Source organism: Xenopus laevis, chromosome 8S (assembly GCF_017654675.1).
Source record: "Xenopus laevis strain J_2021 chromosome 8S, Xenopus_laevis_v10.1, whole genome shotgun sequence".
In the NCBI taxonomy this organism is placed as follows: Eukaryota; Metazoa; Chordata; class Amphibia; order Anura; family Pipidae; genus Xenopus; species Xenopus laevis.
In genome coordinates this window covers 32,505,517-32,531,401 of record NC_054386.1, presented here as the reverse complement: position 1 = coordinate 32,531,401, position 25,885 = coordinate 32,505,517, and the positions used below count along the sequence as shown (strand labels likewise).

Below are 25,885 nucleotides of genomic sequence, written 5' to 3'. Positions count from 1 at the left end.
TCTCTGTATATTTGTATTTAAACATATGGGTAGGAGGTGCCATATTGATTCCAATAGACAGTATGAGGGTATAGCACCATCTGGGCTTGACCGGAGGCAAAGTGTTCGGCGAGGGTATTGCTGCGGACACCACTGGAGGATTTGGGTAAACTATATCAAGTATGAGAGAGAGCGTGTGTGCTCAGTCTAATCAGGCACTCACATCCTTTGTGTCACATGAGTTAATGTTCTGGTACTATTTGCTAACAGGATCGCTATTCCCTTAAAAAAGATTGTTTACCATGGTATGTGTCTAAAAGAATATAAAGTGTTATTGTATATTTTCCCTAGCAGTTTTCCCTAACTTCTATGAATGTTGTCATAATGAAACATGGACCCCAAACTGGCCACACCTCATCCCATCCAAAGCCTGTCCCCTATCCACCTAAGCCCCATCTATTACATGACAGTCCAGGACCTTTTTAGTGACCTGGTCCCTGGCCAGTCTTCGTCCCTCACAATGGGCCCTGTGCTAAGCACAATTCAGAAGGAACGGCCCCCTAAATTTACTGAAAACCTATACAGAGAGGTCCCATAAAACTATGGCAGCATAGGTAGTCCCCTGTACTAAGCACAATTCAGCAGGAACAGCCTCTAAGTTTGCCCAAAGCCTGTACAGAGAGGTTCCATAAAACTATGGCAGAATAGGTATTCCCCTGTACTAAGCACAAATCAGCAAGGGCAGCCCCCTACGTTTGCTTCCATAAAACTATGACAGCATAGGTATTCCTTTGTACTAAGCACAATTTAGCAGGAACAGCCCCCTAAGTTTGCGCATAGCCTGTATAAGGAGATATCGTAGAACTGTGTCAGCAATGTTACTAAGCACCATTCTACTGGAACCTCTAGTTATACAGCCATCCACAACTCTGTACATAACACTGTTAGTAGTTATTATTTATATCATGGCCCTACCTTACCCACCCTCCTGGTTCTATCTAACATATGCCTTCTCGCAGATTTGGAGCAAGCAGCGGCACTGCTACTTTCGGGAGCTTAGCCAACGAAAACACGCCAACCTATGGCTCTATTTCCCAGCAGGCCCCTGGGTTTGGGTTAGGTACAGATGCAGCCACAGGAAACACTGGAGGTAGGTAGTTGGTTTCTTTTTCAGCCTGTGATATTCTGAGACTATTTGCAATTGTATTTCATTTTTTATTTGTAGATTTTGAGTTATTTAGCTTTTTATTCAGTTTGCAGTTTCCTCAATCTGGCTGCTAGGGTCCAAATTACCCTATCAACCATAACTGATTTGAATAAGAGACTGGAATAGGAGAGGTCTGGATAGAAAGATGAGTAATAACAAGTAGCAATAACAATACATTTGTAGCCTTACAGAGCATTCTTTTTTCAGGTGGGGTCAGTGGCCACCTATTTTTAACTGGAAAGAGTCCGAAGAAGAAGGCAAATAATTCAAAAACGAATAATAATATATGAAATAATTAAGACCAATTGAAAAGTTGCTTAGAATTGGCCATTCTGTAACACATTAATAGTTTAGGTAAAGGTGAACCACCCCTTTAAGCCATCAAAGATGCCTACCATTTAAACAGAACAGGGAACTTTTGTTTTTGTCTGCATGAATTAGGGATAGGGTTATGGACTCAACTTTCCCTTTTTTCCTTTGTACACTGTGTCTGAGGGCCAATCACTAGCGTGTCAGATTAGTTTGTATATGGCCATCTTAAAGATGACAATATATGAAACATAAGGTGAAAGCCATTTTTGGGTAAAGAACTAAGGTGTCTCCTTGCCTCTTTTTTAAAGGAGCACTGCAGGTTAAAATGGGTGGGTGGGTGGGTGGACAATATGTTGGGCACTCAGCAAGGCAAATCTGTCCCCAGATGTTGCAGCATATAATCAACAGTCAGCATTCTGGGAGTTGTTGTCTAACCTCACCCAAGGTTAAGAAACTACTTTTTAGTCTGAGTCTCTTCTTGGTCATGCTTCTCTCTCTCTTACAGCACATCGTCAGGGTTTGGAGGCTGGAGGGTTGACAGAAGTAAGAAGTTATATAGCCGCCAGCAAGTTTCCCTTTTTTTTTTTTTTTTTTTTACTTTTTTTAAACCGTTCACTTACATTGACTGTTACATTTTCTTTTAATCATCAAGTTTCGCTCATTTATGTGCCCTGTCTAGTAGTCACAATATATCACTCTGGAGAACCAATGCTTTTCCAAACAGGTAATCTTTTATTTAATTGCACTGCATGTTTCGGATCATTATGATCTTCCTCAGGTTCACCCCCTGTCTAGTAGGACACTCTGTTTTGGCAAACTCTTTCTCAAGCTCCCAAATAAAAACTCTTGTTCTAGTTATCAGCATATGTGTCATTTGTGCGAGGGCCCTTGCAGGGGACTGGTTTATAAGACAAAATCTGTTGCTAAAGGAATCATTATTCCAAGACTTTTTTAGCATTGATGATCCTCTTAGCATGTTTGGGGAACGAAACGGGAAGAAACTGACCGAAGTGTTTGAACTTTTTTTGCTGTCCACCTTGGTCGCTGCTATGGGAACAGTTCCTAGCAACGTCTGATTCTCATAGAAGAACAAAGTGGAAATGTGAAATATACTGTGCTTAGCAATCAGAGCTGGCGATTCTATGGTCTGTGGCAGGTAATTGGTTAAATAGACATTTATAATTAGGATGGCATTTGGTGTGAAAACTTGTTTATGCTAGGTGTGTAGACTTGTGTATGTACAATGCCAAAGAGCACAATTGCGCCCCATGGAGATCGCTCCTCTTTCCAAGAGTCCTGCCATTTATATATATTTAAAGGGGATGTAAAGACAAAAAAATAAAATCCCATTTTTACATTCTTTAATGAAAAAAAAAAAAACCTATCTCCCTGGGAATAAAATACCTAGCACAAATTGTGGAGGGAGGGCAGCTCAAACACTACCAGACCTTGAAAGCAGAGCATCAGTTACCAACCCGTGTGATATTCCGCTATATTCAATTAAGTCATGCTTTCCAGGTCCAGTTTTAGTTCCATCTATTAGACATAAGCCAATGCACTCTTGAACACTGCCTTCGGCAGCCTGGACTGTAAAAGGTGATCACTTGGATATATGCCATTCTACTGAAACCCAAATTCCAAAAGATATGGGGCCCTTGGCTTGAGTTGCCAAAAACCGCTGTTCATCTGTTATGAGTAATAGGTCAGGCTGAAGCGTTTCCTGCAAATTAAATGCATGTTTACAGTTTTTATAAGAAATCTGACTGAAATTCTCCCTTCATTTACTTGCTCTGACTGCTGTTGATAGGAAACATCAGACGGCCCCTAACTGCTCTGCAGGGAAACGAACATACTTTCGAACAGCAGGGGGAGCCCCCACTTTACTTCCCAGCTGTGCAGAATTCAAGCAGCTTTCTTTGTTTTCCTGTAGAGCAGTCAGATTGGATTTAATGGTATTGGATTTTATTTTTGCGTCACCTTTAATCTTTCCAACTTCAGTGGCAGAGACAAGGATCATGGAGCCAGATTTAAACAGATAAAATGGGATTCTCATTGAATGATTATTTTGCTGCAACCACTGGATCTGCAGAGTTGGAGAAAGTTTGTGTTAAACATTACAAAAACTATAAAATCCACATTAGATTACATGACAACACAGGACCCAGTGCAGTCTGCATATTCTGATTCTGGCAGATATTATTTGACTTGTGTTGTTTTCATAATTTGACGATCCCTAAGCAGCCCAGACCACACTGAGCATGTGCACAGTCTTGGTCTTGCAAAGATGTTTAACAAAGTTATAAGATGGTGACCCCCTGTGGCCAACTTTGAAAGCATATATTATTTGTTTGATTAGGCGTGTGGTGCAGTAGGTTTGTTTATGTTTAGTATACAAAATACAGCATTTCTAGCATTATTCTATTTTAGACTGTACTTCCCCTTTAAGGACTGAGTGAGAGTCCCGTCTGTATTTCATACCTGTGGCCATCACACATTGGTTCAGGTTTGTTTCTTGGTTCTTTTTAACCTGATCATCACAGGGTTGGGGCTTATGTCTTGGTGCTGTATGCCCCTATTTTCAGCCCACTTTGTTTTGTCTCCAGCCAGTTCCTTGTGAGACCAGCAACATCCTTGTCTGTGTCTATTTAAATCATCAAGTTATTTCTGTAAGCCATGAGCTTTTCTTGCAGGTTTCAGCAAGATATCTGCTCCCCTTTTATAAATAGAAGGAATGTGACCCTGACCCCTCCCCACTAAAATTCAGTAACTCTCCTTCCCTTAATGCTCAGAACTTGGTCCTTGGGTCCCATAACCTTCCTTTCATATGTCCTTGAGCCCTTGCCCTACTGCTACAGCGATCTATTCCTTGGCTATGTAATCTGTGTAAGGGACCCACTGCCCCGTCATTGGCATTGAGTTAACCTCTGTCTCCAGCAAGGCCACAAACCCAGTGCATTCTAGATCTGCCTCTTAGAACCTTATCAGACTCATTTATATTGCATTCGTTCAAATGTCATTCACAAAACTTGCACCTTTGCATACTCTTTGAAGCTTGCACTGCTACATGCGACTCTCTTGCTCCTATTAACTCACAGTGGGAACCCTGAAGGCACCTGTGATGTCATTTGTACCAGTTTAGAAATAAACAGACTGCAGTTTACCAATGCGAGTGCACTTCAACTTTGGCTCTTCAGAACTTCAACTCTTCTGCGGTTCGAGACTACAGAAGATGCGGCACGGCTTCAACACTGTCAAGGGGGCCCAGCAATTTAAAAAAGTGCAGCACAGATGGGCCCCCCTTTAGGTCCAGGCCCGGTACAGTAGTACCCCATGTGCCCCCCTGATTGTGGCCCTCTTGTTCATGCTCTTGATAAAGGCCTCATTTCTGAGGAGGGTAATTAAGTAAATTTCTATATAGAGAAGTTGGCCTTGAAGGAGTGGCTCATCTTTAAATTAACTTTGTGTTTAATAGAAAGGTTCATTCTAAGCAATGTTTCCATTAGACTTTTTTTTTTCTTTTCTTTTTTATATAGTTTTTTAATTATTTGCCTTCTATGTCTGACCCTTTCCAGCTTTCAAATGGGGGTCACTGACCCCATATAAAAACAAATGCTCTGTAAGGTTACAAATGTATTGTTATTGCTACTTTTTATTTATTTTTTACTCATCTTTGGTATTCAGTCCTCTCCTATTCATATTCTAGTCTTTAATTACATTAGTACGTGGATGCTAGGATAATTTGGGTCCTAGCAACCAAATGGCTAAAATAACAAACAGAAGAGCTTCTAAATAACTCAAAACACTGCAAATAATATAAAAATGAAAAACAATTGCAAATTGTCTCAGAATATCACTTTCTACCTCATACTAAAAGATAATAAAAAGATGAACAACTTCTTTCATAGAAACTTACACATACCTGCTGGAGCAACGCAGTTGGCTGATCCCATCATTAGTTGGGGCAATGATGGAATCACACTGAGGACCAATGGAGACCCATCTGGAGAAAAAAAAGTTCTACTCATGTAGCCCCCTAACCAATAGCAGCCTGCCTTATAGATATCTCTGTGTTTTTGTGCAACCAGGCCTGGACAATATGTGGGTTGTGGGAAATGCCAGAGGGGCTGTTATAAGGTCCCATAGACAGTCAATATATAGAGCTGGTTGGGCCTTTGTATACTAGAATGGCAGGGCCAATTTTGACTCCCAGTCCAGACCTGTGTGCAACCAACTTTAAGAGGGCAGAGCAAGAACCAACCTGTGGCTGATCAGAGCTCAAGAATGTTCAAAGAACTAGTGATCAGCAGGACCAACTGCAATAGCAACAGCAGCCCAAGGCATGTGTGGAATGTGTTCAGATGAGACAAGGTTTGATAATCAAAATTGTTGCCTTGGTTTTTACATGATGGACATCTGGTGTCCTTAATTTATGGGCTTTTCTCTGTAACATGGTCTATTAGCAGCTTAGGTTATTGAGTGGTAAGGGCTGTTAGGAGAAGCCGGCATACATGGCTCTTACCTGTAACATTAGTTGAGTAGCCATGCATGTTGAAAGCAGTGCTGTGCTATGAATAACCTTTCTAATTATACTGTGACTTAGTAACAAGAACTTGACACGGGTCGTCTGTAGCCAACACACCTCTTCTTTCACTGACAAAGTGCTCCCTGCCAAATCCCGCTCCAGTGAAATCTGCTCGGGGAGATTCTCTATCACTATGCCTGAAAATAACTTTCTCCCACTGACACACTCAGATTTTCATCACCTTTCTGGGTTACTAAGTCTGCAAAATGAACTTTCTTGGGACCGTGCAGAATTAGAGAATGTATAACACGTGCCAGGGGTTCCAAATTATTGTTCCATCAAACAACACGAGGAAACTGTAGGCAGTGTCGGACTGGGACACCAGGGGCCCACTCTCAGTATTATTAATCTTCCTCTCCTAACTCAACCTCTATTCCTCCTAGTCTCTTTACTTACATACTATAATCTATTATTCCATCTATTTAGCCTCTATGTTCTCATTGAAATAGGGAATGGCCATTAAATAGGCCAAATATTTATCAGCATGAGGGCCCACTGACACTTGGGCCCACCAGGAGTTTTCCTGGTATCCTGGTGGGCCAGTCCCACACTGCCTATAGATCTGTAATATTAATATCCTTTATATAGTTCTGGTACTGTATATTCCACAGTGTGTTATACATCATTCCCATAAGTCCCTGGCTTAGTGGAGCTTACAATTTAAGGTCCCTATTAGGGATGCACCGAATCCAGGATTCGGCCTTTTTCAGCTGGATCCGGCCGAACCGAATCCATATGCAAATTAGGGGCGGGAGGGAATTAACGTGACTTTTTGTCACAAAACAAGTAAGTAATATATGTTTCCCCTTCCCACCCTTATTTTGCATATGCAAATTAGGATTTGGTTCGGTATTTGGTCGAATCTTTCGCAAAGGATTCGGGGGTTCGGCCGAATCCAAAATAGTGGATTCGGTGCATCCCTAGTCCCTATCATATTCACACACATGTGCCAGTTTTATCACGTACCAATTATTCTTTTTTGCTTTCCTCCTAAACATACTGAAAGATATATTGGCTACGGATGAAGCTGACCCTTGTGATTGGATTAAAAGCTCCTATGGGGCGGAGCATTACATACATTTTTGCCATACAGTACATTCCAAAGCAAGGGATCGCATGCTTCTCTGAACACTAAGGGGCAGATTTATCAAGGGTCGAATTTCGAGGGTTAAAAAACTCTAGAAGCAAAATCCTTCTAATTCAAATATTGAATTATAATCGTTCAATCAAACAATGAAATTGTTCTAATCAAACGATTCAAACGATTTTAAGCAATCAATAGAAGGATTTTTATTCGACCAAAAAAACTTAGAAAAGTGCTGGGGAAGGTCCCCATAGGCTAACATTGTAGGTTTAAAGTGGCGAAGTTTGAAGTCGAAGTATATTTTAAATAGAAAGTACTTCGATTATCGAATAGTCCAAAGATTTTTACTTCGAATCATTCGATTCGATCGAATTTGAGCAATTCGATGGTTGAAGTACCCAAAAAAATACTTCGAAATTCGAATATTTTTACATTTGTATTATTCACTCGAGCTTAGTAAATCTGCCCCTTGGTCTCCATCCTTGTGGGTCAGCCCCAGTGGAACTCAAGGCTTATCCATGGGTCTTATGAGTTCTGGCCAATATACTGGTAATGCTCACGGGTGACATCCCCTAATTCCCCACCCATTCTTTTGACATAACTTTCAACAAGCGCCCCCATGTCTTTAGACTTTTTAATTAAAAAGTCTTTAGAGGAGGCAGTTTAGGTGGAGGTTCTTTAAATCCCTTCTTGGGCCAAAATGGAGACTTACAGTATCAGATGCAAGTTGGGTAATTTCTGCTCCCTCCATTTCGACGGTGGGTAAAGACTGGCAAGCATGAAATGAATAAACACATCCAGGGTTGCACCTAGAATTAAGCAGGGTGGGCAGGTGCCTACCCTGGAAGGTGGGTTTCCCATCTGCTCCCACCCTCTGCATATGGCATTATGTATGGCAGTGAACAGGGCGTTGTTTGTGGATGGTGGTTGATGTTGGGTGGCCTTGTGTGCCTGTATCTCGGCTCTGAACACATCCACTTCTTTATAGTGTAAAGCTCAAAGTGACACATTGACACTTGTGACCTCTTGTGATTACAGAGCCTGACCATTGTCTGCAAAGTGCTGAATAATATGTTCTGACTATATGGAAAGGGCCAACAAATATACTTATAGGCCCCATTGACATTGCAGGATAATGATTTAAAAATACATTTAGAACAAAAGCAAGGTTCCAATACTGGACTCAAATAGAGAATAAAAGTGAGATCAAAGTAGAACGTTCCTATTGTTCCTGCTAAAAACCCAGAGGGTGCAGCTCCTTCTGTCCATTGCCTCATGATGCAAATGGTTAGCCGTCTTGTTTTCTTATAATACATGAACCATCGTCTCTATTTTTAGGGTGAACCCGCTTTCCATACATAGTCTTCTTAAAAGGCCCAGAGCCGTAGGTAAACAAAAAAAAGAGATTCAATTCCATCTTTCAGCGAGGCTTTTGATTCAATCACCACTAAAGAAGGACTAAATAGAAGGTGGTTTCAGTTGGGTGACAGTCGCATTTCTTCGTGTATGAATCACTGGGGACAAGACACATGCCTCTAATGCTGGGAACTTCTGCCACTTCCAGTTTCTATGCATCACACACAAAACTGCTAGACCTGTAGTCTTAACACAGACACGGCAAATGGTTTTGTAAGTTGTGTGTTAATTACTTCCTTCCAGTCCAGCAGAAATAATGATTCAGGTTCTAGATACTCTTCATGGGTAAAAGTATGGAATCAAATAGACAATTCACCAGCACTCACACACGCAAGTTCAAGCCCTTGCAATTTTATTTGCAGATGTGCAATGTTTCAGAGGGTAAAAATTGCAATGGCTTGAACTTGCCGTGGGTGCGACAGTGAATCGTCTATTTGACTTCCTATTGTGCGGATGCCAATCCCCTATCACTGTGCTCCAGGCAGTCACTACAAATGGAAGGCCAGGGAGTGCTGGAGGTCATTCATGATATGCAAAAGTATGGAGTCACCTACCTGACCAACATCTCATTCCAAAAACAAGGGGGTATAATATGAAGTCACCCTTTCCTTTGTTGCTATAACTGCCCCTACTCTTCTGGGAATGTTGCTCACTAGATGTTGGAACATTGTCAGTGGAATATGCTCCCATCTAGCCAGTATACGTAGTGAAATTAGTAAAGATCATTTGGATATGAATCTCTGAGAGCACAGGCAGCACCAACCAGCCATACATACAACCTTTGCCATTGATTGATTATTCCTTTGGCCACAGAGGAGCTGCGAAAGCAGATAATGTAATAATGTCCCAATGTAATTAAAATTCCGTTCTCCCACAGATATTGTTTTCCTGGGTTCTATTAAAGAACCAACCGTTCTACAGATTCTGCATAGGAGGCCACATTTCTGATTTGTATTAATGTAAAATGGGATTATGCTTGTTAAAGGAGAACTAAAGTTTAACAAAGAATTAGGCTGCACATTATTCATAGGTGTTCTGTACCAGCCCAACAGCCCTTTAGCAGGTCAGATCTGTGCCTAGGATTATGCCGCCAGTAGCTCCCCATCTTCATCTTAAGGACATGCCTCCAATATACTGTATATAGAGAATATGACATTCACAAGACAAGGCTGATTAGTCATAAATCAGATTCGGATTTACATTACATGGCAGCATGGAAACCAGTGTATTCTATATCAAAGTTTCTATGACATGTAATATCACATTATGTTCCTCTATTGACTATTTATTACAACTACTACTAGTACAGCTAATAATCTTCACTTCTCAACAGCTGCCCGGAGCACACTGAACATGTGCAGTGCCACAGACACACAGAAGATGGCCTAACAAGGTCCAAGATGGGGAGCTGGTGGGAACAACTTTGAAGACCATGGATCATTTCTAAAGTGCTGCTGTACTTCTGCGCTGGTACAGTAAATTCAGTATAAAAAAAAAAAAGCATTTATAGCTAGATTCACTTTTAGGTTTAAGTTACCCTTAAATGCAGAAAAATATCTAAATTTTAGATCTGTTTCTGCATCAGTCTGGGGTTTATCATTAACCATGGTCCAGTATGTTCCAGTATGTCATTTATTAGTTATGTCATTTATTGTTAGAAACCCACTTACCCTAGACAGGGGTCTGAATGACAGAATGGAAGATTCATAGGTAGAGGGAGAGGCTATAAAGGTAAGTAATGCAAAAGAACAGTACCAAGCTGCCCTCAGGGTGAATCTGCTTTCTGGCCACCAAACTCACCGTGAATGGTCTCAGTATATGAATGGCTACATTGTCTTCAGAGATTCACGTTAAAGAGAACTTTCTTTTTACAAAGAATGAGGAGGTTACACAAAGACAATTACGCTTTCACAAGGCATTTCATTGACTTTTATTAAAAATAAATATCTTTATTGCCAAAAGATATTGCACAATGGTGATTCTAGATGGTCCAAATCTCTAAAACAAAATTTAAATATATATCTTTGGGCTGGATTTGTGAACAAGGGCACATGGTGTGAAGCAGCGAGCCAATGGGGCCATGGCTTTTGCCCTTTAGCAGCCATGTTCTGTATTCTAACTGGTAATATCATCCCTTTATATTCTGAGTACTCTCAGGTAACTTTATTTCCTTTATATTCTAAGTACTCACAGACAAGATCATTCCATTATATTCTAAGTACACACAAGCGAGATCATTCCATTATATTCTAAGTACTCACGGGCAATGTTTTTCCTTTATATTCTAAGTACTCATAGGCAATGTTTTTCCTTTATAAGTACTCACAGGCAATGTCTTTATATTCTAAGTACTCACTGGCAATGCCTTTCCTTTATATTCAAAGTACTAACTGCCATTGTCTTTCCTTTAGGTGTGAAGCAGCGAGCCAACGGGGCCCTGGCTTTTGCCCTTGAGCAGTCATGTTCTGTAATCTCACGGGTAATATCCTCCTTTATATTCTGAGTACTCTCAGGTAACTTTATTTCCTTTATATTCTAAGTTTTCATAGGCAAGATCATTCATTTATATTCTAAGTACTCACAGGCAATGTCTTTCCTTTATAGTCTAAGTACTCACATGCAAAGTCTTTCCTTTATATTCTAAGTACTCACTAGCAAGATCATTCCTTTATATTCTAAGTACTGACAAGCAGTGTCTTTCCTTTATATTCTAAGTACTCACAGGCAATGTATTTCCTTTATATTCTAGGTATTCACCGGCAATGTCTTTCCTTTATATTCTAAGTACTCACAGGCAATGTATTTCCTTTATATTCTAGATATTCACCGGCAATGTCTTTCCTTTATATTCTAAGTACTCACAGGCAATGTATTTCCTTTATATTCTAGGTATTCACCGGCAATGTCTTTCCTTTATTATATTCTAAGTACTCACAGGCAATGTCTTTCCTTTATATTCTAAGTACTCACAGGCAATGTCTTTCCTTTATATTCTAAGTACTCACAGGCAATGTCTTTCCTTTATTTTCTAAGTACTCACAGGCAAGATCACTGCTTCATATTCTAAGTACTCACAGGCAATGTCTTTCCTTTATATTATAAGTACTCACTGGCAATATCCATCCTTAAATTCTAACAGACAAGTCTCCCTCCCTCCCCCTTTAAAGTCTAAGTACAGACAAGGTCCTTTCTTGAAATTTTATCTAAGTACTCACAGGTAATACCCATCCTAAGTGCTCACAGGAAAGGCACATCTTTTATTTTCTAAGACGAGGCCATTCCTTTATACTGTTATATAATCATAAGCAATGCCCTTCTTCTATATTCCAAGTACCCAAAAGCAAGGTCCTGCCCTTATATTCTAAGGGCTTATGGGAAAGGCCCATGTTTTATATTTTAAGTACTTAGAGGCAAGGCCCTTCTTTTAAGACCATTCCCTATATTCTCACAGGTAATATCCTTCCTTTGTATTCTAAGTACTTAAAGATAAGACCATTCCTTTATAATCACCAGCAAGAGCCTTTCTTCTCCACTTTGTGCGGATGAATGCCCTTCATCCCATTTTGTCTTGCCCACTATAAACATTTCCCAGCTATATAAGGAGATGTAAGCTAAATGTGACCTGCAGGCTAACAAACACAAACTAGTAGCCTGTGGCAACCAATCATCTGGTCTAGAAACACAAGACCTGGTTAGTTGCTATGGGTTACTAGACCTGGTGCAAACTTTGTAAATTTTATGACAATTTTATGACCCTAATAGTCAATTTTGTTTTGTTGTATTATTTGGTGTTTCAGACTTAAAAGGCTTCCATATTCTCATTTCCCATCCAATTCCATCCGTTCCCTGTAAAAAACAAGTCCATATCTCTATCAGACTTACAGAGACATAATGAAACCTGTTATGTCTCATGCTCATTCAATCTCAGTTCTGAGATGACTATTTAGACGGAGGTGATAAAAAGAAGAAAGCAGAAATTTTCTGTAAATGATCAAGAACAAGACCTTTTTTAAAATTAGAACGTTTTTGCTCACTCACAATTTGTATACGAAACTCAGCATGTCCACACACATACAAAATAAAAATCAAGTAGCTTGCAGTGATTTGAAGCTTAGAACAGTGGATAGACATATACAAAGAACAGCTTTTCCACAACTGTTCAAACACACAGGAGTTATGGGTGGACAACTAGGGTCAGACTGGACTGCTGGAGCACCAGAGAATCCCCCAATGGGACCCAGATTTCATTATAACTTTGATCAGCCCTTTCTTATTTTCCACAAAGTCCTATAGCACACCAATATGATTTAGCCCTATATATACAACATATATTGTTTTTTAAGAGTGGACCCTTGGTATTATTAGGTTCTCAGGTTGCCTTTAGGAGGCCCAGTCTGACCCTGAGCACAACCATAACCTCAACTCCTAACCAAGATCAAGAAAAAGTTATCAGACATAGAACATTTGAAACCTCTTAATCAATGTGATCACGAGTATGTCGACTTGCTACCAAACACTAAATATAGGACACAAGGCAGGCTGGTCACACTGCATTCCATCAGAGGCAAGACAGTGTGGATATGGCCGATTACTTGCAGATTTAACCTCTATTATATGAGCTATTCTTTTTGTTCCATCCTGTGCAAATGACAATTACCCTTTTCTACTGCCTTTTCCAAATGACTTCATGTGCCCCTAAAAATGCTCCAGGTCTATTAGATTGTGCTTCCACCTATGCAAAGGCTCTAAATATGGGGTAAAAGGGGGTTAGGTCACCTAATCTGTCTCTATCATCCAGCTTACCCTCAGTCTTTCATTTCGTAACGTATTGTGGTTATAAAAAAAATAACAAAAAAACATTGGCCAGCAATGTTTTTATTCAACCCTTAGTAGCCGAGCAATTGGCTACCTTTCCCTGAGTTTGATTGCTACTGAAATTTGAGTACAACACACCTTCCAAACAAAAAATACCTCATGTGTCATAGGAACCAACTGACACTTTATCCAACATCATCTCCCATTAGAAAAAAAAACAGCACCCACCCCCAAAAAAAGCTCCAAATATTATGTCGCTGGGTAGGAAACCCAAATATTAAATGTTGCATAATGAAAGCAAATATAGTTATAAGCAACGGCCCGATATAAATTAATTACACTTTTCAGTCTTTTAGGGTCCTCAAGGGTAGTTATGCCACTGCCCATAGTGGCTTGCATGTTCTCTTGGCATGAGGAGTGCCAGCTACTGCTACATCATTCGAATGTTCAGGACCAGTAGTGCAAATAAGGACAGACAAATACTGCTTTACTGACAACTTTAAAATCTTCCAAAGATCTTGACAAGGGTAAAAGGGAACACTGAGTAGAATTATATTTGCTTTCATTAAATGTTATATTTGGGTTTTCTTCCCCTTTAAAATGATAAACCTATAAGGAAGATTTTGGCAATGTTGCAAAATGCAAAAATAAATTTGATTAAAAAAAATCATAAATAACTTCCAGATGTCCAGTTTGTAGATTTCTTCTAATCAGTTTAGACTTTGTAACGCAACCCGTTCTATAGGGTTTAAAGGCCATAAATTTGAAAAAATTAGGTCTCTCTCATGCGACCAAGACTCTAGACTTCAGTAGGTAGGATTTCCTCCTATATCCTGGTCACCCTAAGAAGTCCTTGCAGATGGCCTACAAGAGTCTACAAAGCTTATTTGTTGGACCTTATCCTTGAGGGTCGCAACTCTTCTTCCTGTTCTGGATCCCACTTAGTGGACAAGGCAGCTCACCCTCACAAATATAAAATAACACAGTGATAACCGAGCTTACAATAAAGCAAAAATTATATGATTTTTGTTGTTGTTGTGGTTTCTTTGTCTATTAGCAGCTCATTTTTTTCCCTTTCCATCTCTAGGCGGGATGACCACTTCTCCTTGCCTACTTTTCGGCCTCCACATTAGCACCTGGGCATCATTTGCGTTAGGTTTTACCAGTGCACTAGGAGGTATGGGTTCATTTTTGGTAAGTACCTGTGGTTGCTCCTGCCCAAAGGGCTCCTTTAGTTTGGCTCGTTGCCCTAACGGCATATTGGGGTTGACCTCAATTTCAAGTCTCATCCTCCATTTTATCGTGTGAAGGATAATAATATCATTGGTGGCTGTGTTTATAGCCACCAGCCAGGTTGTAAAGCTTTGGTCCCTGTGGATGCCCGTCAACATAGGCACGTTGCCATCATTGACGGGCACTGCCCATGTCACGCTTGGGTAAAAGTTATCATTCATGCTGATGGTGAACTTAGATTCCCGTTTTATGGGGCCAGTGATGGTGCAAGTCTCTGTCGTGTTGCCGTACCAAGGGTAGTTGACTCCATCCGAATCACTGATGGCTGTGATTTCTCCAGACTCAAGGTCAGGTAATTCCCAGCTGGACCTATAAAGAACAGGAAGAGTGATGGGAGTCATATATGTGACAATGAGGAACATCTCATTCAAATGATGTGATACACACCCACAACTACACTACACTCTTGGCCCCTGCAGAACCTGCAGGACCTTCTTCCACTCCTACGGTGGTACCCCTGCCAGCAGTCTTAGGCGCAGCCATGGAAAGCTCCAGCATTAGGCCAGGCAGACAAGAGAGAACCTTGTAAACAGGCAACTAGACATGGAAGCGTGTTCAAAATGCAGGCGGAGGGAAGTGGGCATATGCTTAGTGTGACCTTGCCCTTAAAGTGAACCTGTTTCCCTATCTTCTACTGGTTAATGCAAGTTGTTCCTATAGACTGGAAACCATTACAGTCTGCCTATAAACCCTTTGTTAAAATCTAGCACTGCTTAGGGAGGATGTGTCTCCCCCAGCTCATTGTACATATTCCAGTTTTTCTGTCCCTTCAAAAAGCCACCCCCTGTGGCCCCTATTACAGAAGCCATATGTGCTGTCCCTACATCCTGCTGTATATCAAAGGCTGTGTCTTTGCTGAGAAGGAACCCTTATTTTTTTTTTTCAGCAGGACTCTTCCTGTGCTTGGTGACACTTCCGCAGGCTTTCTGCTCTTCCTCCGATAGGAACACGGGGGTAACAAGAGTGGCTTTGAGAGAAGGTTGAAACAGGCCATAGACTCACAGCTGCTGTGTGCAAGTGGGTGCAATAATACATTCATTTATATATTTTCACAGAATCATTGGCTGATTCCTAAACAGCAGCTCCATTTATTTAACCTAATATTACCCTTTTTTTCCTTACCATACACATTATCCTATTGTTCCTCTGACCCTATCTTTCCTTACTATACTGCAGCTCATTCCCATCAGTCCCTGCCCTAGTGGAGCGTTCATCATATTCTCATTCTTACATCCCAATTAATCTGCCTGAATGATTTTGGGGTGTGGGAGAAAATCATGAGGAAATCAAGCAGACACAGGGAGAAACATACATACTCCTTACAAATAAGGCCCAGGCTGGAATCGAGCCTTGGACCCCAGCCCAGTAATGCTAACCAATGTGCCACCATTATACTATAATAGTTTCTAGGCCTGGCCTATGCTTTGCTATACCTCAGCAGGAGAATCTATTATAACCATCCTATGGGACTTGGGAGAGTGGTGTGACAAGAATGCTCTGGGCCCCCTGCAAAACAATCTTTGTCCCTTCACAGACCTCCCTCCACCCACTCCGAACAGTTGCCTCCCCTGCTCTTGCCCACTTTTGTCCCAGGGAATTTAACAGAGTAGCTTGGGGTGAGGAGTTTCTTACAACCAGTGTCGGACTGGGGTGGGCCTGCAGCCTCAAGGCCTCCCACACACCAAACCCCGGGAACCCAGCTGTAAAATCCTTTCTGACGCCGACACCCAAAGATCCACACCCCCCGCGCACATACTTTTTACAGAATATTAACACAGCCGGGGGTTGGTAAGGATAGGGAGTGCAGGGAGCGGGGTTGGGCCCAAAAGAGCTGGGGCCACATGTTCAGGCCACGGACGGCCATTTTCTGCCCTACTTCTACCTCTGCGCGTGCCTTTTTATACATTCGTGCAGGCCCTGTCACTTTCGTGACATCACAGCGGGGTAGGTGCGGGTATAAGAGGAGAGTGCACCGGGTTAGGGTCAGGTGCAGGTGTGGGCACAGCAGGTTAGGGTCGGACACGGGTTGAGTTTTTCTCAACCCACACATCATTAGTGTTTACCCATAATTACGTGTTTCAGCATACTTACATCCTTTACTTATTAAGATATATTCATATAAGCTTATTTAAATATGCTGGTTGAATGAATACATGCTGGTTCAGTTTTCTAAACTTGTTAAATAATAATATATACATGCTTCTTGTGACCCTTAAGTAGGCATTTGTTTGCAGTACTTTTGAATTTTCCGCATTTTTACCAGGGATAGGCTGTGAATTGGAATTTCCCGGTTATGAATTTTATACTACACACTGGAATTGTGGATTTCACGTACACCTTGGAATGACACCAGGACACTTTGGATTTGTTTTTTTGGACTTTTAGATTAATATTTATTAATATTTATTCAATATTTATTGTTCCAAACTTTGGAGCTTGTTGAATCTTGATTTGGTTGGGGGAGGTTCCTGGAGGGAAGGAGGGTATTTAACCTCATGTTTAATTGCACTTCCTAATACACTTGAAAAAGGGTTTCACCCGAAACATGTAGTGTGTTGCACTGCTAATAAAACACATGCAGTTTGAAAATACTGCTTTGAAGCTGTTTATTCCAATAATTTGACTTTACTTACATCCAGGTTGCAAGTTGCATCTAGCATGTTTATCCAAACTCATTCCCCGCAAAACTTGTTCCTCATAAACAAAAAACTTTAAACTTAATAACTCACTGGAGGTGCTCCATGTAGGCCCTGCAGCAAACAAAAAGCCTTCTTATACTCAAAACAAAATAGAACATAGGCACACTCTACATACTGCTTCTGCAAAAATTTTTTGAAAAAAGCTTCGGGGACCTGCCCCTTCATCAGCACTGGATGAAGGGGCATGTCCCCGAAATGTTTGCTGGGATCTCACAAATAAAAGAAGATCTAGCATGTTTAGTGTAGGGGTTGTGCCATGTTCAGGGTGAGTGTTCAGTGAGTGCAAGTATGGTGCACCTATTGATGCAGCCCACTGTGGGAACCCTGGAATTACTTCTAGGTTCAGCAGAGCTAGGCCACCCAAGGCAATACTAACTGGCTCGGCTCCCTGACTAACCAGGCCACTTAAGGCTGACGAGGCCACTCAAGATCTCGGCAGACTATAGCACTAAATGAAGTGTCCCACGAGTATATGTTTGCAGGAAACCACATGCAACTTCCTGTTCTGCAGAACAGGATGTGCCAAATGCAGAGATTATGTATTTTATCATCATATGAAAGCTACATAAAAACTGGAAGGATAAAAATCACACGTGGTGGTCACATGTTTCAGAACCCAGTTAGGGCTATAAGATCTACCCTTGCTTACAAAAATTGAGCATGTGTTTGTGTATATATGCACTGCTTCTTGCGGTTATTGGCTATAGGCAGGCTGTTCCTTTTTATGTAGAAGAATGGTGCCTGCTTAGAACCCTGAAAGGTGAGCAAGATTGTGTCCCTGAGTATGAACAACTTCTGCAAAGATATCCGGCCTTAGTTTGTGGTTCTTCAATGTCATGCGAAAAAGAGATAACCCCCTCGTTCAGACCAAAAAAAAAAAAAAAGACACCCTTCACATTAATACCAAAAAAAAAACCTTATTGGGCTGAGTACAAGTCTGGAAACCCATTATACAGAAAGCTCCAAATGAAGTGAAGCAGTGTCGGACTGGGACAATAGCGGCCCACCCAAAAACCTTAGACCAGGGGCCCACTCTCAGTACTGTTATTCTTCTTCTACTCTCTGAACCTCTATTCTCCTAGTCTCTATTCTTTACATACTATAATCTATTATTCCATCTATTTAGCCACTTTGTTATGTAGATGGGGAATGGCCATGAAATAGGCCAAATGTTTACCACACAAGGGCCCACAGACACCTGGGCCCACCGGGAGTTTTCCTGGTATACCGGTGGGCCAGTCCAACACTGAAGGGAAGGCCATCTCTTAGACTCCATACTAACCAAATAATTCAAATTTTTATAAATCATTTCCTTTTTCTCTGTAATAATAAAACAGTAGCTTGTACTTGATCCCAACTAAGATATAACTAATCCTTATTGGAGGCAAAACCAGCCTATTGGGTTTATTTAATGTTTACATGATTATTTTAGTATGGTGATCCACGTTACAGAAAGATCCTTTATTTGGAAAACCCCAGGTCCTTAGCATTCTGGATAAACGGTCCCATTCCTGTAGACACAGAACACACCGGCACAACATGGATAATTCTAGCAGGTTTAACCTTGCTCGTTTATTGCGGATGCAACGTTTCGGGGCGTGACCCCTTTCTCAAGCATTTCTCTGGGATTCGTTTGATTTTGGACGGCCAGGGTATGCGAGTGTAAGTTTTTCTTTTTTCTTTTTTCCCATTCCTGTAGACCCAGAAATGAAAATACAATAAAAAAACCTGTTTTATACTACTACAACTGTTTTATACTATACAGCAGGGGTGCCCAGACTTTGTTACACTGGGTAAGTATGGGACCTGAACAATGGCGTAACTACAGCTAACCAGGCCCCCTGTAAAAAAATCTTCAGGGGGCCTGGCGTAGCTGCACGTGTTAGAGTCCTGCAGCGGGTCGGGTATCCGCGGGTTACCCGCAAAAACCTGCAGTACCTTGCGGGTTGAGGGGAGAAGTTCTAGGTGCGGGTAAAGATGCGGGTGGTTCTGTGGGTTTGCGGGTCGGGCCGCGGGTCTTCTCAATAGCGATTTACTCCTTTTTTCTGGTCACAGCAACTTCCGATGATGTCACTTCCGGTTTACAATGACAGCACTTCCTGTTTTACTCCTTTTTTTCTGATTACGTCTACTTCCGATGATGTCACTTCCGGTTTACAATGACACTTCCCGATTCTTGATGATCAGCTGGTCACGGGTCCGGGTTGCGGATAAGGTACTTGCAGGTAGGGTCGGGTAGCGGTTCCAAGTGGGTAAAAATGTGGGTTGCGGGTCCGGGTTGCAGATTGCGGGTACAGGTCGGGTCCCAAAAAATGGACCCGCGCAGGACCTGTCCTTTTAAGCATACAGATCGACCTCTCCTGTTCCATCGGAATGCCTCACCTCCGCCCCCGCCACTCGATTACTTGCGGCAGGCGGCAGTCTTGGTGGCAGCCCATAGTGTGCAGGGGGGATTTAAAGTCAGCAGACCCCTTGGTCCAGACCCCCATGTCCGCTGGGCCCCCACGTGGGGTCTGCTGTATTATAGTTACACCACTGGACCTGAAAATTTTAATTATTTGATTAAAAATGGACTCTAATGGAGACGGTCATCCCCTAATTTGGAGCTTTCTGGATAACAGGTGTCCAGGATAATGGATCCCATACCTATACAATGTGAGCAAAATCAAATCAGCTCCTGTCTACACAGTAACGCCTGACACAAGTGTTGCACCTAATGCCTTCAGAAGGTATCAGGAGGATTAAAAACTGACCCCTGCAGCTTTGGTTGATGATTTTTATTGCAGAGGTGTCTGGCCACTATCTGCAATGAGCGCACATAATCCCCATGTACAATAAAGTTCCATGAAAGCAGTTGGATGTGTTTATATTGAGAGTTCCAAGAGCTCCAAGAAACTGCTCTCCAAGTACACCTGCAAGGATCTGTTTCTAACCACTTTCCCCCCGAAGATGCAGCCACAGGCGACTTTTGAAGCTTGAACACAAGCTTGACGTCGTTTCATGGCATCTCTCTGACCTGTGAGCAGATTTAGGGGGCTTTTTCTGATAGATAGATAGATAGATGATAGATAGATAGATAGATAGATAGATAGATAGATAGATAAAGGAAAACTATACCCCCAAAATGAAAACTTAAGCAACAGATAGTTCATATCATATTAAGTGGCATATTAAAGAATCTTACCAAACTGGAAAATATATTTAAGTAAATATTGCCCTTTTACATCTCTTGCCTTGAGCCACCATTTCGTGATGGTCTCTGTGCTGTCTCAGGGATCACCTGACCAGAAATACTACAACTCTAACTGTAACAGGAAGAAGTGTGGAAGCAAAAGACACAACTCTGTCTGTTAATTGGCTCATGTGACCTAACATGTATGGTTTGTTGGTATGTTTGAGAGTACAGTGAATCCTATGATCCCAGGGGGTGGCCCTTATTTTTTAAAATGGCAATTTTCTATTTATGATTACCCAATGGCACATACTACTAGAAAAGTATATTATTATGAAAATGGTTTATTTACATGAAGCTGGGTTTTACATATGAGCTGTTTTATGCAATATCTTTTTATAGAGACCTACATTGTTTGGGGGGTATAGTTTTCCTTTAAGACAGAAAGGGAAATGACATTGGATAGAGTGAAATGTATCTGGCTGTTGGTTATTTAGTAGGTTCTGTTACATGGAGCCTGATGGTTTCATATCATTCTTTTTATTTTTAGCCGGGTCTATTTTCCCTGTAAGCTGAAATGTGTCCTTTCTTGCCCGAAACGCAGTAGGGCAGCCACTGTTGGACTCTACATCAGGTCAGGTCATTGTACATCAGTAGAGGAACTGTGGTGCTCTTGAAGCTAAGAGGTTAAACCAGTGCTGGGGGCCACTTCAGTTTCCCTACTTAACATTCTCTTTTTAATAAAATTGTGAAACGCGTCAAAGGGAATTTCTTACTCATAAATCGGTAGGGGGTGTAAAAAAAAAAAAGAATATTTCTTTGATTTATTTCTCTAGACTAGAAGAGGCAAAGTCAGGGGTTACTGGATCATCAAGGGGGGTATAGATAGCTGTCCGAGTAGGGGGTCTGATTATGATTTAAAGGGGAACTATCGTGACAATGAAAATTTAATATAAGCTTCAGCATACTGAAATAAGAAGTTTTCTAAATATAATGAATTAAAAATTCTGTACTGTTTCTGAAATATCTTTACTATCCCACTCTCAACATCTGTTTCTGTTCATTCTGTCTTCATTCAGGAGTTGGGTGTCTGATTCATTAACAGTTAGATCCAATATATCTTATAGGTGGCTTCCTTTTGCCTATAAGATGTATTAGAGCTAACTATCAATGATTATCTGACACCCAACTGCTGCAAGAAGGCAGAATGAAGAAAAACATATGCTGAGAGAGGATTAGTGAATATAAACTTGATTATTTCAGAAAAGAAGCAGAATATTTAATTGATTGTATTTAGAAAGTTTCTTATTTCAGTATGATGAAGCTTATATAAAAAATGTTCGCAATAGTTCCCCTTTAAAAAGCAAGTGCTAACAAAATCTTTAACTGGGCATCAAGGAGTGAAGTGGAGGCCAGCCTCACAAGGAACACTTTGCTGAGGCTTATGGTGACTTCTTAATGTGAACCTGTCTTGGTTATGATATTTTTGAATGAATTATGTAACGGCCAGAGTGAAAAACATTAAGAACATGCTAACATAGTATATAGCTAACCTTTAAATTAGTGGGGATTTTTTGGATTTGTTGGGTTAATATCCTCCATTTGAATGTCTGTATTTTGGTCAGGGCCCTACTTAGCTTATTATAATATTATATAAGATTATAATATAAAAACTTAGGACAGAAGAACAAGGAGTCTACTCCTCACCTTTAGACCAAGCTTTCTAGACATTCACACAAAATTTTACCCTAACTGGACTTCGGGCTAGATCTTCCCACCAATGCATTGACTCCCATTAGTCAGTTTAGAAATGACCTTTATATAAGATTAGAAAAACATAGGACAGAAGAATGAAGAGACTTCTCCTGACCTTCAGGTCAAGCTGCCTAGGTATTCACACAAAACTTCACCCTAACTGGCCTTCAAACTGGACCCTCCAACCAATGCATTAACTCACACTGGCCTCAGAGTTTAGAACTGCTCCTTTATATACTTACTTGCCCAGGTCTCCATAATTGTTGTAGAACTCCATATGATTGCAGGCCTGGATCCAACCTATCCTCCATGTCTCCTTCAAGGCAATAGGAGGCGCTAAAATTTGGGCTGTGGCTCTGAAGTGAGGCGTCCTGTATCTGAGGACAACGTTGGATGATTCATCAATGGTAGTGGGAGTAGAGTCGATGGAGGCTTTGAGATCCAGCACGGCAATGGACTCTCTCAGGACCTTGGGTTTGCAGCTCAGACTTTGAATGCATCCCATGGTATTAAGCACCAGCGCAATCTTCAGCAGGTTCAGGTAGTCCTGAGAGAGATGATGTATGGAAAGGTGGAAGTTACGTCTCCTTTCCAGGTTAGAGCTGGATGAGAGGTCGTCCTGGTAGCTTCTGCTGATATTTCGGGGCTTCCGTGCTACATCCATAGAGATGGAATTACGGGCATCTCAGTGGTGCCAGCAATGTGCTGATCCCACCGCCCCCCAACTTGGTACCTGGAAATAGCACCATAATTAGCATTTCTATAATAATGATATAGTTTATATATATAAGAGGAGGCAGTATCAGTAAAGGAAGGCTTTGGACATACCAGTTCTGCAGAATCATCTATTTCACATAATCACATTAATAAATGGCAAGTAAAGCTGCTTATGAAACTTAAAGCATTGGCCGGAGAAGACAATTAACATAGGCCTAGTCTATAGATACAATGATATGCAGGGTAAGCATGAAGTCATTCAGATACAGTTTGCAGGGAAGCATAATGCATCTACATTTACATCTACTAAAACATGTTTTCCATACGTAATCACACACTGGGATGAAGATATCAGCACAAAAGGTAATCATTTACATGGCCCAGTCTCTTGCTTCCTGTGTCTTGGACACATGCACTTCTTTTTGCAATCTGGTTATCTACCGGGAGCCTTATGTTGCTTCCAGACCCCCAAACCCTCTGAATTGTTCAACCTCAATTTAAATTCCTGCTTCCTCCAATGTCGCCTACTTCCTCCTTGGTGCTGACAGCCACTATGCTTGGGTGCAGTGTGACCACCACAAAGGTGAAAAGATGGAACATAAAAAAGGATTTATATATATATATATATATATATACTATAACAAACAAGGGAAAGTTGTGCTCACCACTATTTTTTAAAAAATAGTGGTGAGCACAACTTTCCCTTGTTTGTTATAGTTTATACAGGAGCAGTGACCAGCTCTATGTTGTAGCTCCCACCCTTCCCAGCTATAGTCAGGTGATCCCACTGGTGTCTAATAAAAGGGCAGCCAAGTATGGAGGTTTACTTTGAAAGCAGCAAGTTAAGTTGCAGGTAATACCTAGTCCCTTTGTAAAATGTATAATGAAGCAATAGAATTCTTAATGAATCAGATAAAATTGAGCATAGGACTGGCCAGATATGGGATGACTTTGACGTAGTTGGCCAGCTTAAATATATTGCAATATATGGACAAACAATCCCTGTTTTGTTTAAAGGGTAAGGCATTTTTTAGTAGCAGTATGCACAAAATGTCGCTGTCTTAAATATATTGATAATGGGTTGAGTGCAGAGGACTCTTGTATTTGACTATATATATATATATATATATATATATATATATTTTTTTTTTTTTTTTTGTACTTTTACTTGCCCTCTAAATCCAATAATAATCTATTCTTCCACAGATCAAGATTTTTTTAGAAATCTATCAATTCTTCAACCAAAGAAAATCACGAGCGAAAAATGTATTCACACGCGAAACATGTCGAGAAAAGCCAGTCGTGCCAGGCTAAGCATAGAGACTGCAGCAACCTAGCTATCCTCATGTGAACCTCTTACTTTTTCACATGGGTGGTCTCCCTTTTATTTGGGGGGGCTTAATACTTTTAAAACTCGCCGTGTCCAGCATGGGTGCCCATTGCCGTGACGCTGCTTTCATCTTTTTTCCAGTTTTTTTACCTGCAGTTTTGCTTTTCTAGGCAATTATTTGCATAGTACCCTTTGTGGCTATTTCAGGTATGCCTCCAGGATGCTCGCAGTATATTTTTTACCCCCATGCTTTGTATTTAGCTGACTGTATTGTCTTCTACGACAGATTTTAAACTCAGCATTTCATTCAGTTGAAAAGGCTCTAGCATAATGCAGCATGCTCCATCCGCTGCTGCCCAAGGCTATTACACTGATACATCATCAAATATATATATCTGAATGTAGAGGGGGATCCCCTAACTATACTATGCCCCCCTCCATTAATTAAGTGTTATTAAGGCTCAGCTGTATCACAGATTACAAAAATGATCCTAGGGGTGGTACAAGGACAGGCTAATTGATTTGCAGCCCCCCTACTCTGTAGGTTAATCAAGTTTAGGAATAAATTAGCATATGTCAGTAAATGATCAGTGTGAAAGGGGTTGGGTGACCCCCTGAAAGTTGTTAATGAGATGAGATAGTAGAGTGGATGACAGTACCTGTAAGAATGTTGGCATCAATGATAAAAATCCCCACAGTTGATGGGTGCTGGTGGCAGTGTCCCGTCTTCTTCTGCAGATCTTTGAGCCTTCACATTTCCCCTGAGAGCTGCCAAATAGATTTTTATGGGTGCTCATCTGCTTGATGCCTGTATCCAGCCAGCTGATCTTGCCACCAGCAGCCTCTGTCAGAGTGCAAGGGATTAGCAATGTAAGCCAAGGCAGACCAGGGGAGGGGGACTCCCCAAACACTCCCCTCTTTCTCTCTCTCTGGATCCTGAGAGTAGCACAGTGTCCTCCTGCCTGATTGCTGCTGCCCTTGTCACTGCATCTTATTTTAAACCTTGTGACTTCTCTTCCCCTTTACATCTAGCCCCACTCCCTTCTCCTACTCCACACACCTCCTCCTTAAAATAAGCACACCCCACCCTCCCACAGACTGCTACTGCCGCTACAGGAAACTTTGCAAGAGGGACAGTGAGCATGAGCATGGTGCTGCCTGCAGTGTGCCCCCCCCATAGTTGGAGATTAATGGGGGCTTAGCTCCCTCCCCCTAAATCTCCCAACTTCGAAATATTCATATATATATATATAATTCTAAGTTCCCAATGGAAACCCTTCTATTGGTAGCCTTCCCAAACAAAAATGTCACCCTCATCCCCTTTGGGCAGTGCAGAGTGCAGTGGTTCAGTAGCAGCCCCGGATCAGCTTCTGTTGACTGGCAGCTGCATATGCCTTTTTGCCTTGGGTGGGGGTGGCTGCCCCCCTGGTTATGAGGCTCGGCACTGTCCCTTTGCACCTCTCACTGTCAGCTCAATCTGCCTGCATCCCATCAACTGCCCCCTCTCCTGCCTCTGGCGTAAAG

The 25,885-nt window shown here is 41.4% G+C and overlaps 1 protein-coding gene and 1 long non-coding RNA gene across 2 annotated transcripts; one reads left to right on the top strand and one right to left on the bottom strand.

The window, feature by feature from the left end:
• LOC121397757 lies at nucleotides 1-14,418 on the top strand. Its single transcript, XR_005963900.1, has 3 exons — nucleotides 1-1,129; nucleotides 9,914-10,050; nucleotides 10,992-14,418. It is a non-coding gene; the product is annotated as an uncharacterized LOC121397757 (long non-coding RNA).
• On the bottom strand, nucleotides 10,481-25,566 carry LOC108699939 (protein FAM78A). Its single transcript, XM_018232665.2, has 3 exons — nucleotides 25,021-25,566; nucleotides 22,557-23,047; nucleotides 10,481-14,997 (listed from the first exon to the last, which is right to left on the bottom strand). The coding sequence occupies exons 2-3, from the start codon at nucleotides 22,976-22,978 to the stop codon at nucleotides 14,457-14,459; spliced, it is 963 nt and encodes a 320-aa protein (XP_018088154.1). The 5' UTR covers nucleotides 22,979-23,047; nucleotides 25,021-25,566; the 3' UTR covers nucleotides 10,481-14,456.
• Between the last annotated feature and the right edge of the window lie 319 nt (nucleotides 25,567-25,885).

Bases quoted from the DNA above. Each gene is read 5' to 3' on its own strand.
- LOC108699939 (XM_018232665.2), bottom strand. From the start codon at position 22,978: ATGGATGTAGCACGGAAGCCCCGAAATATCAGCAGAAGCTACCAGGAC. The intron at 14,998-22,556 runs GTAAGTATATAA...TGTTCTTTATAG, and splicing joins AATTATGGAGACCTGGGCAA to GTCCAGCTGGGAATTACCTG.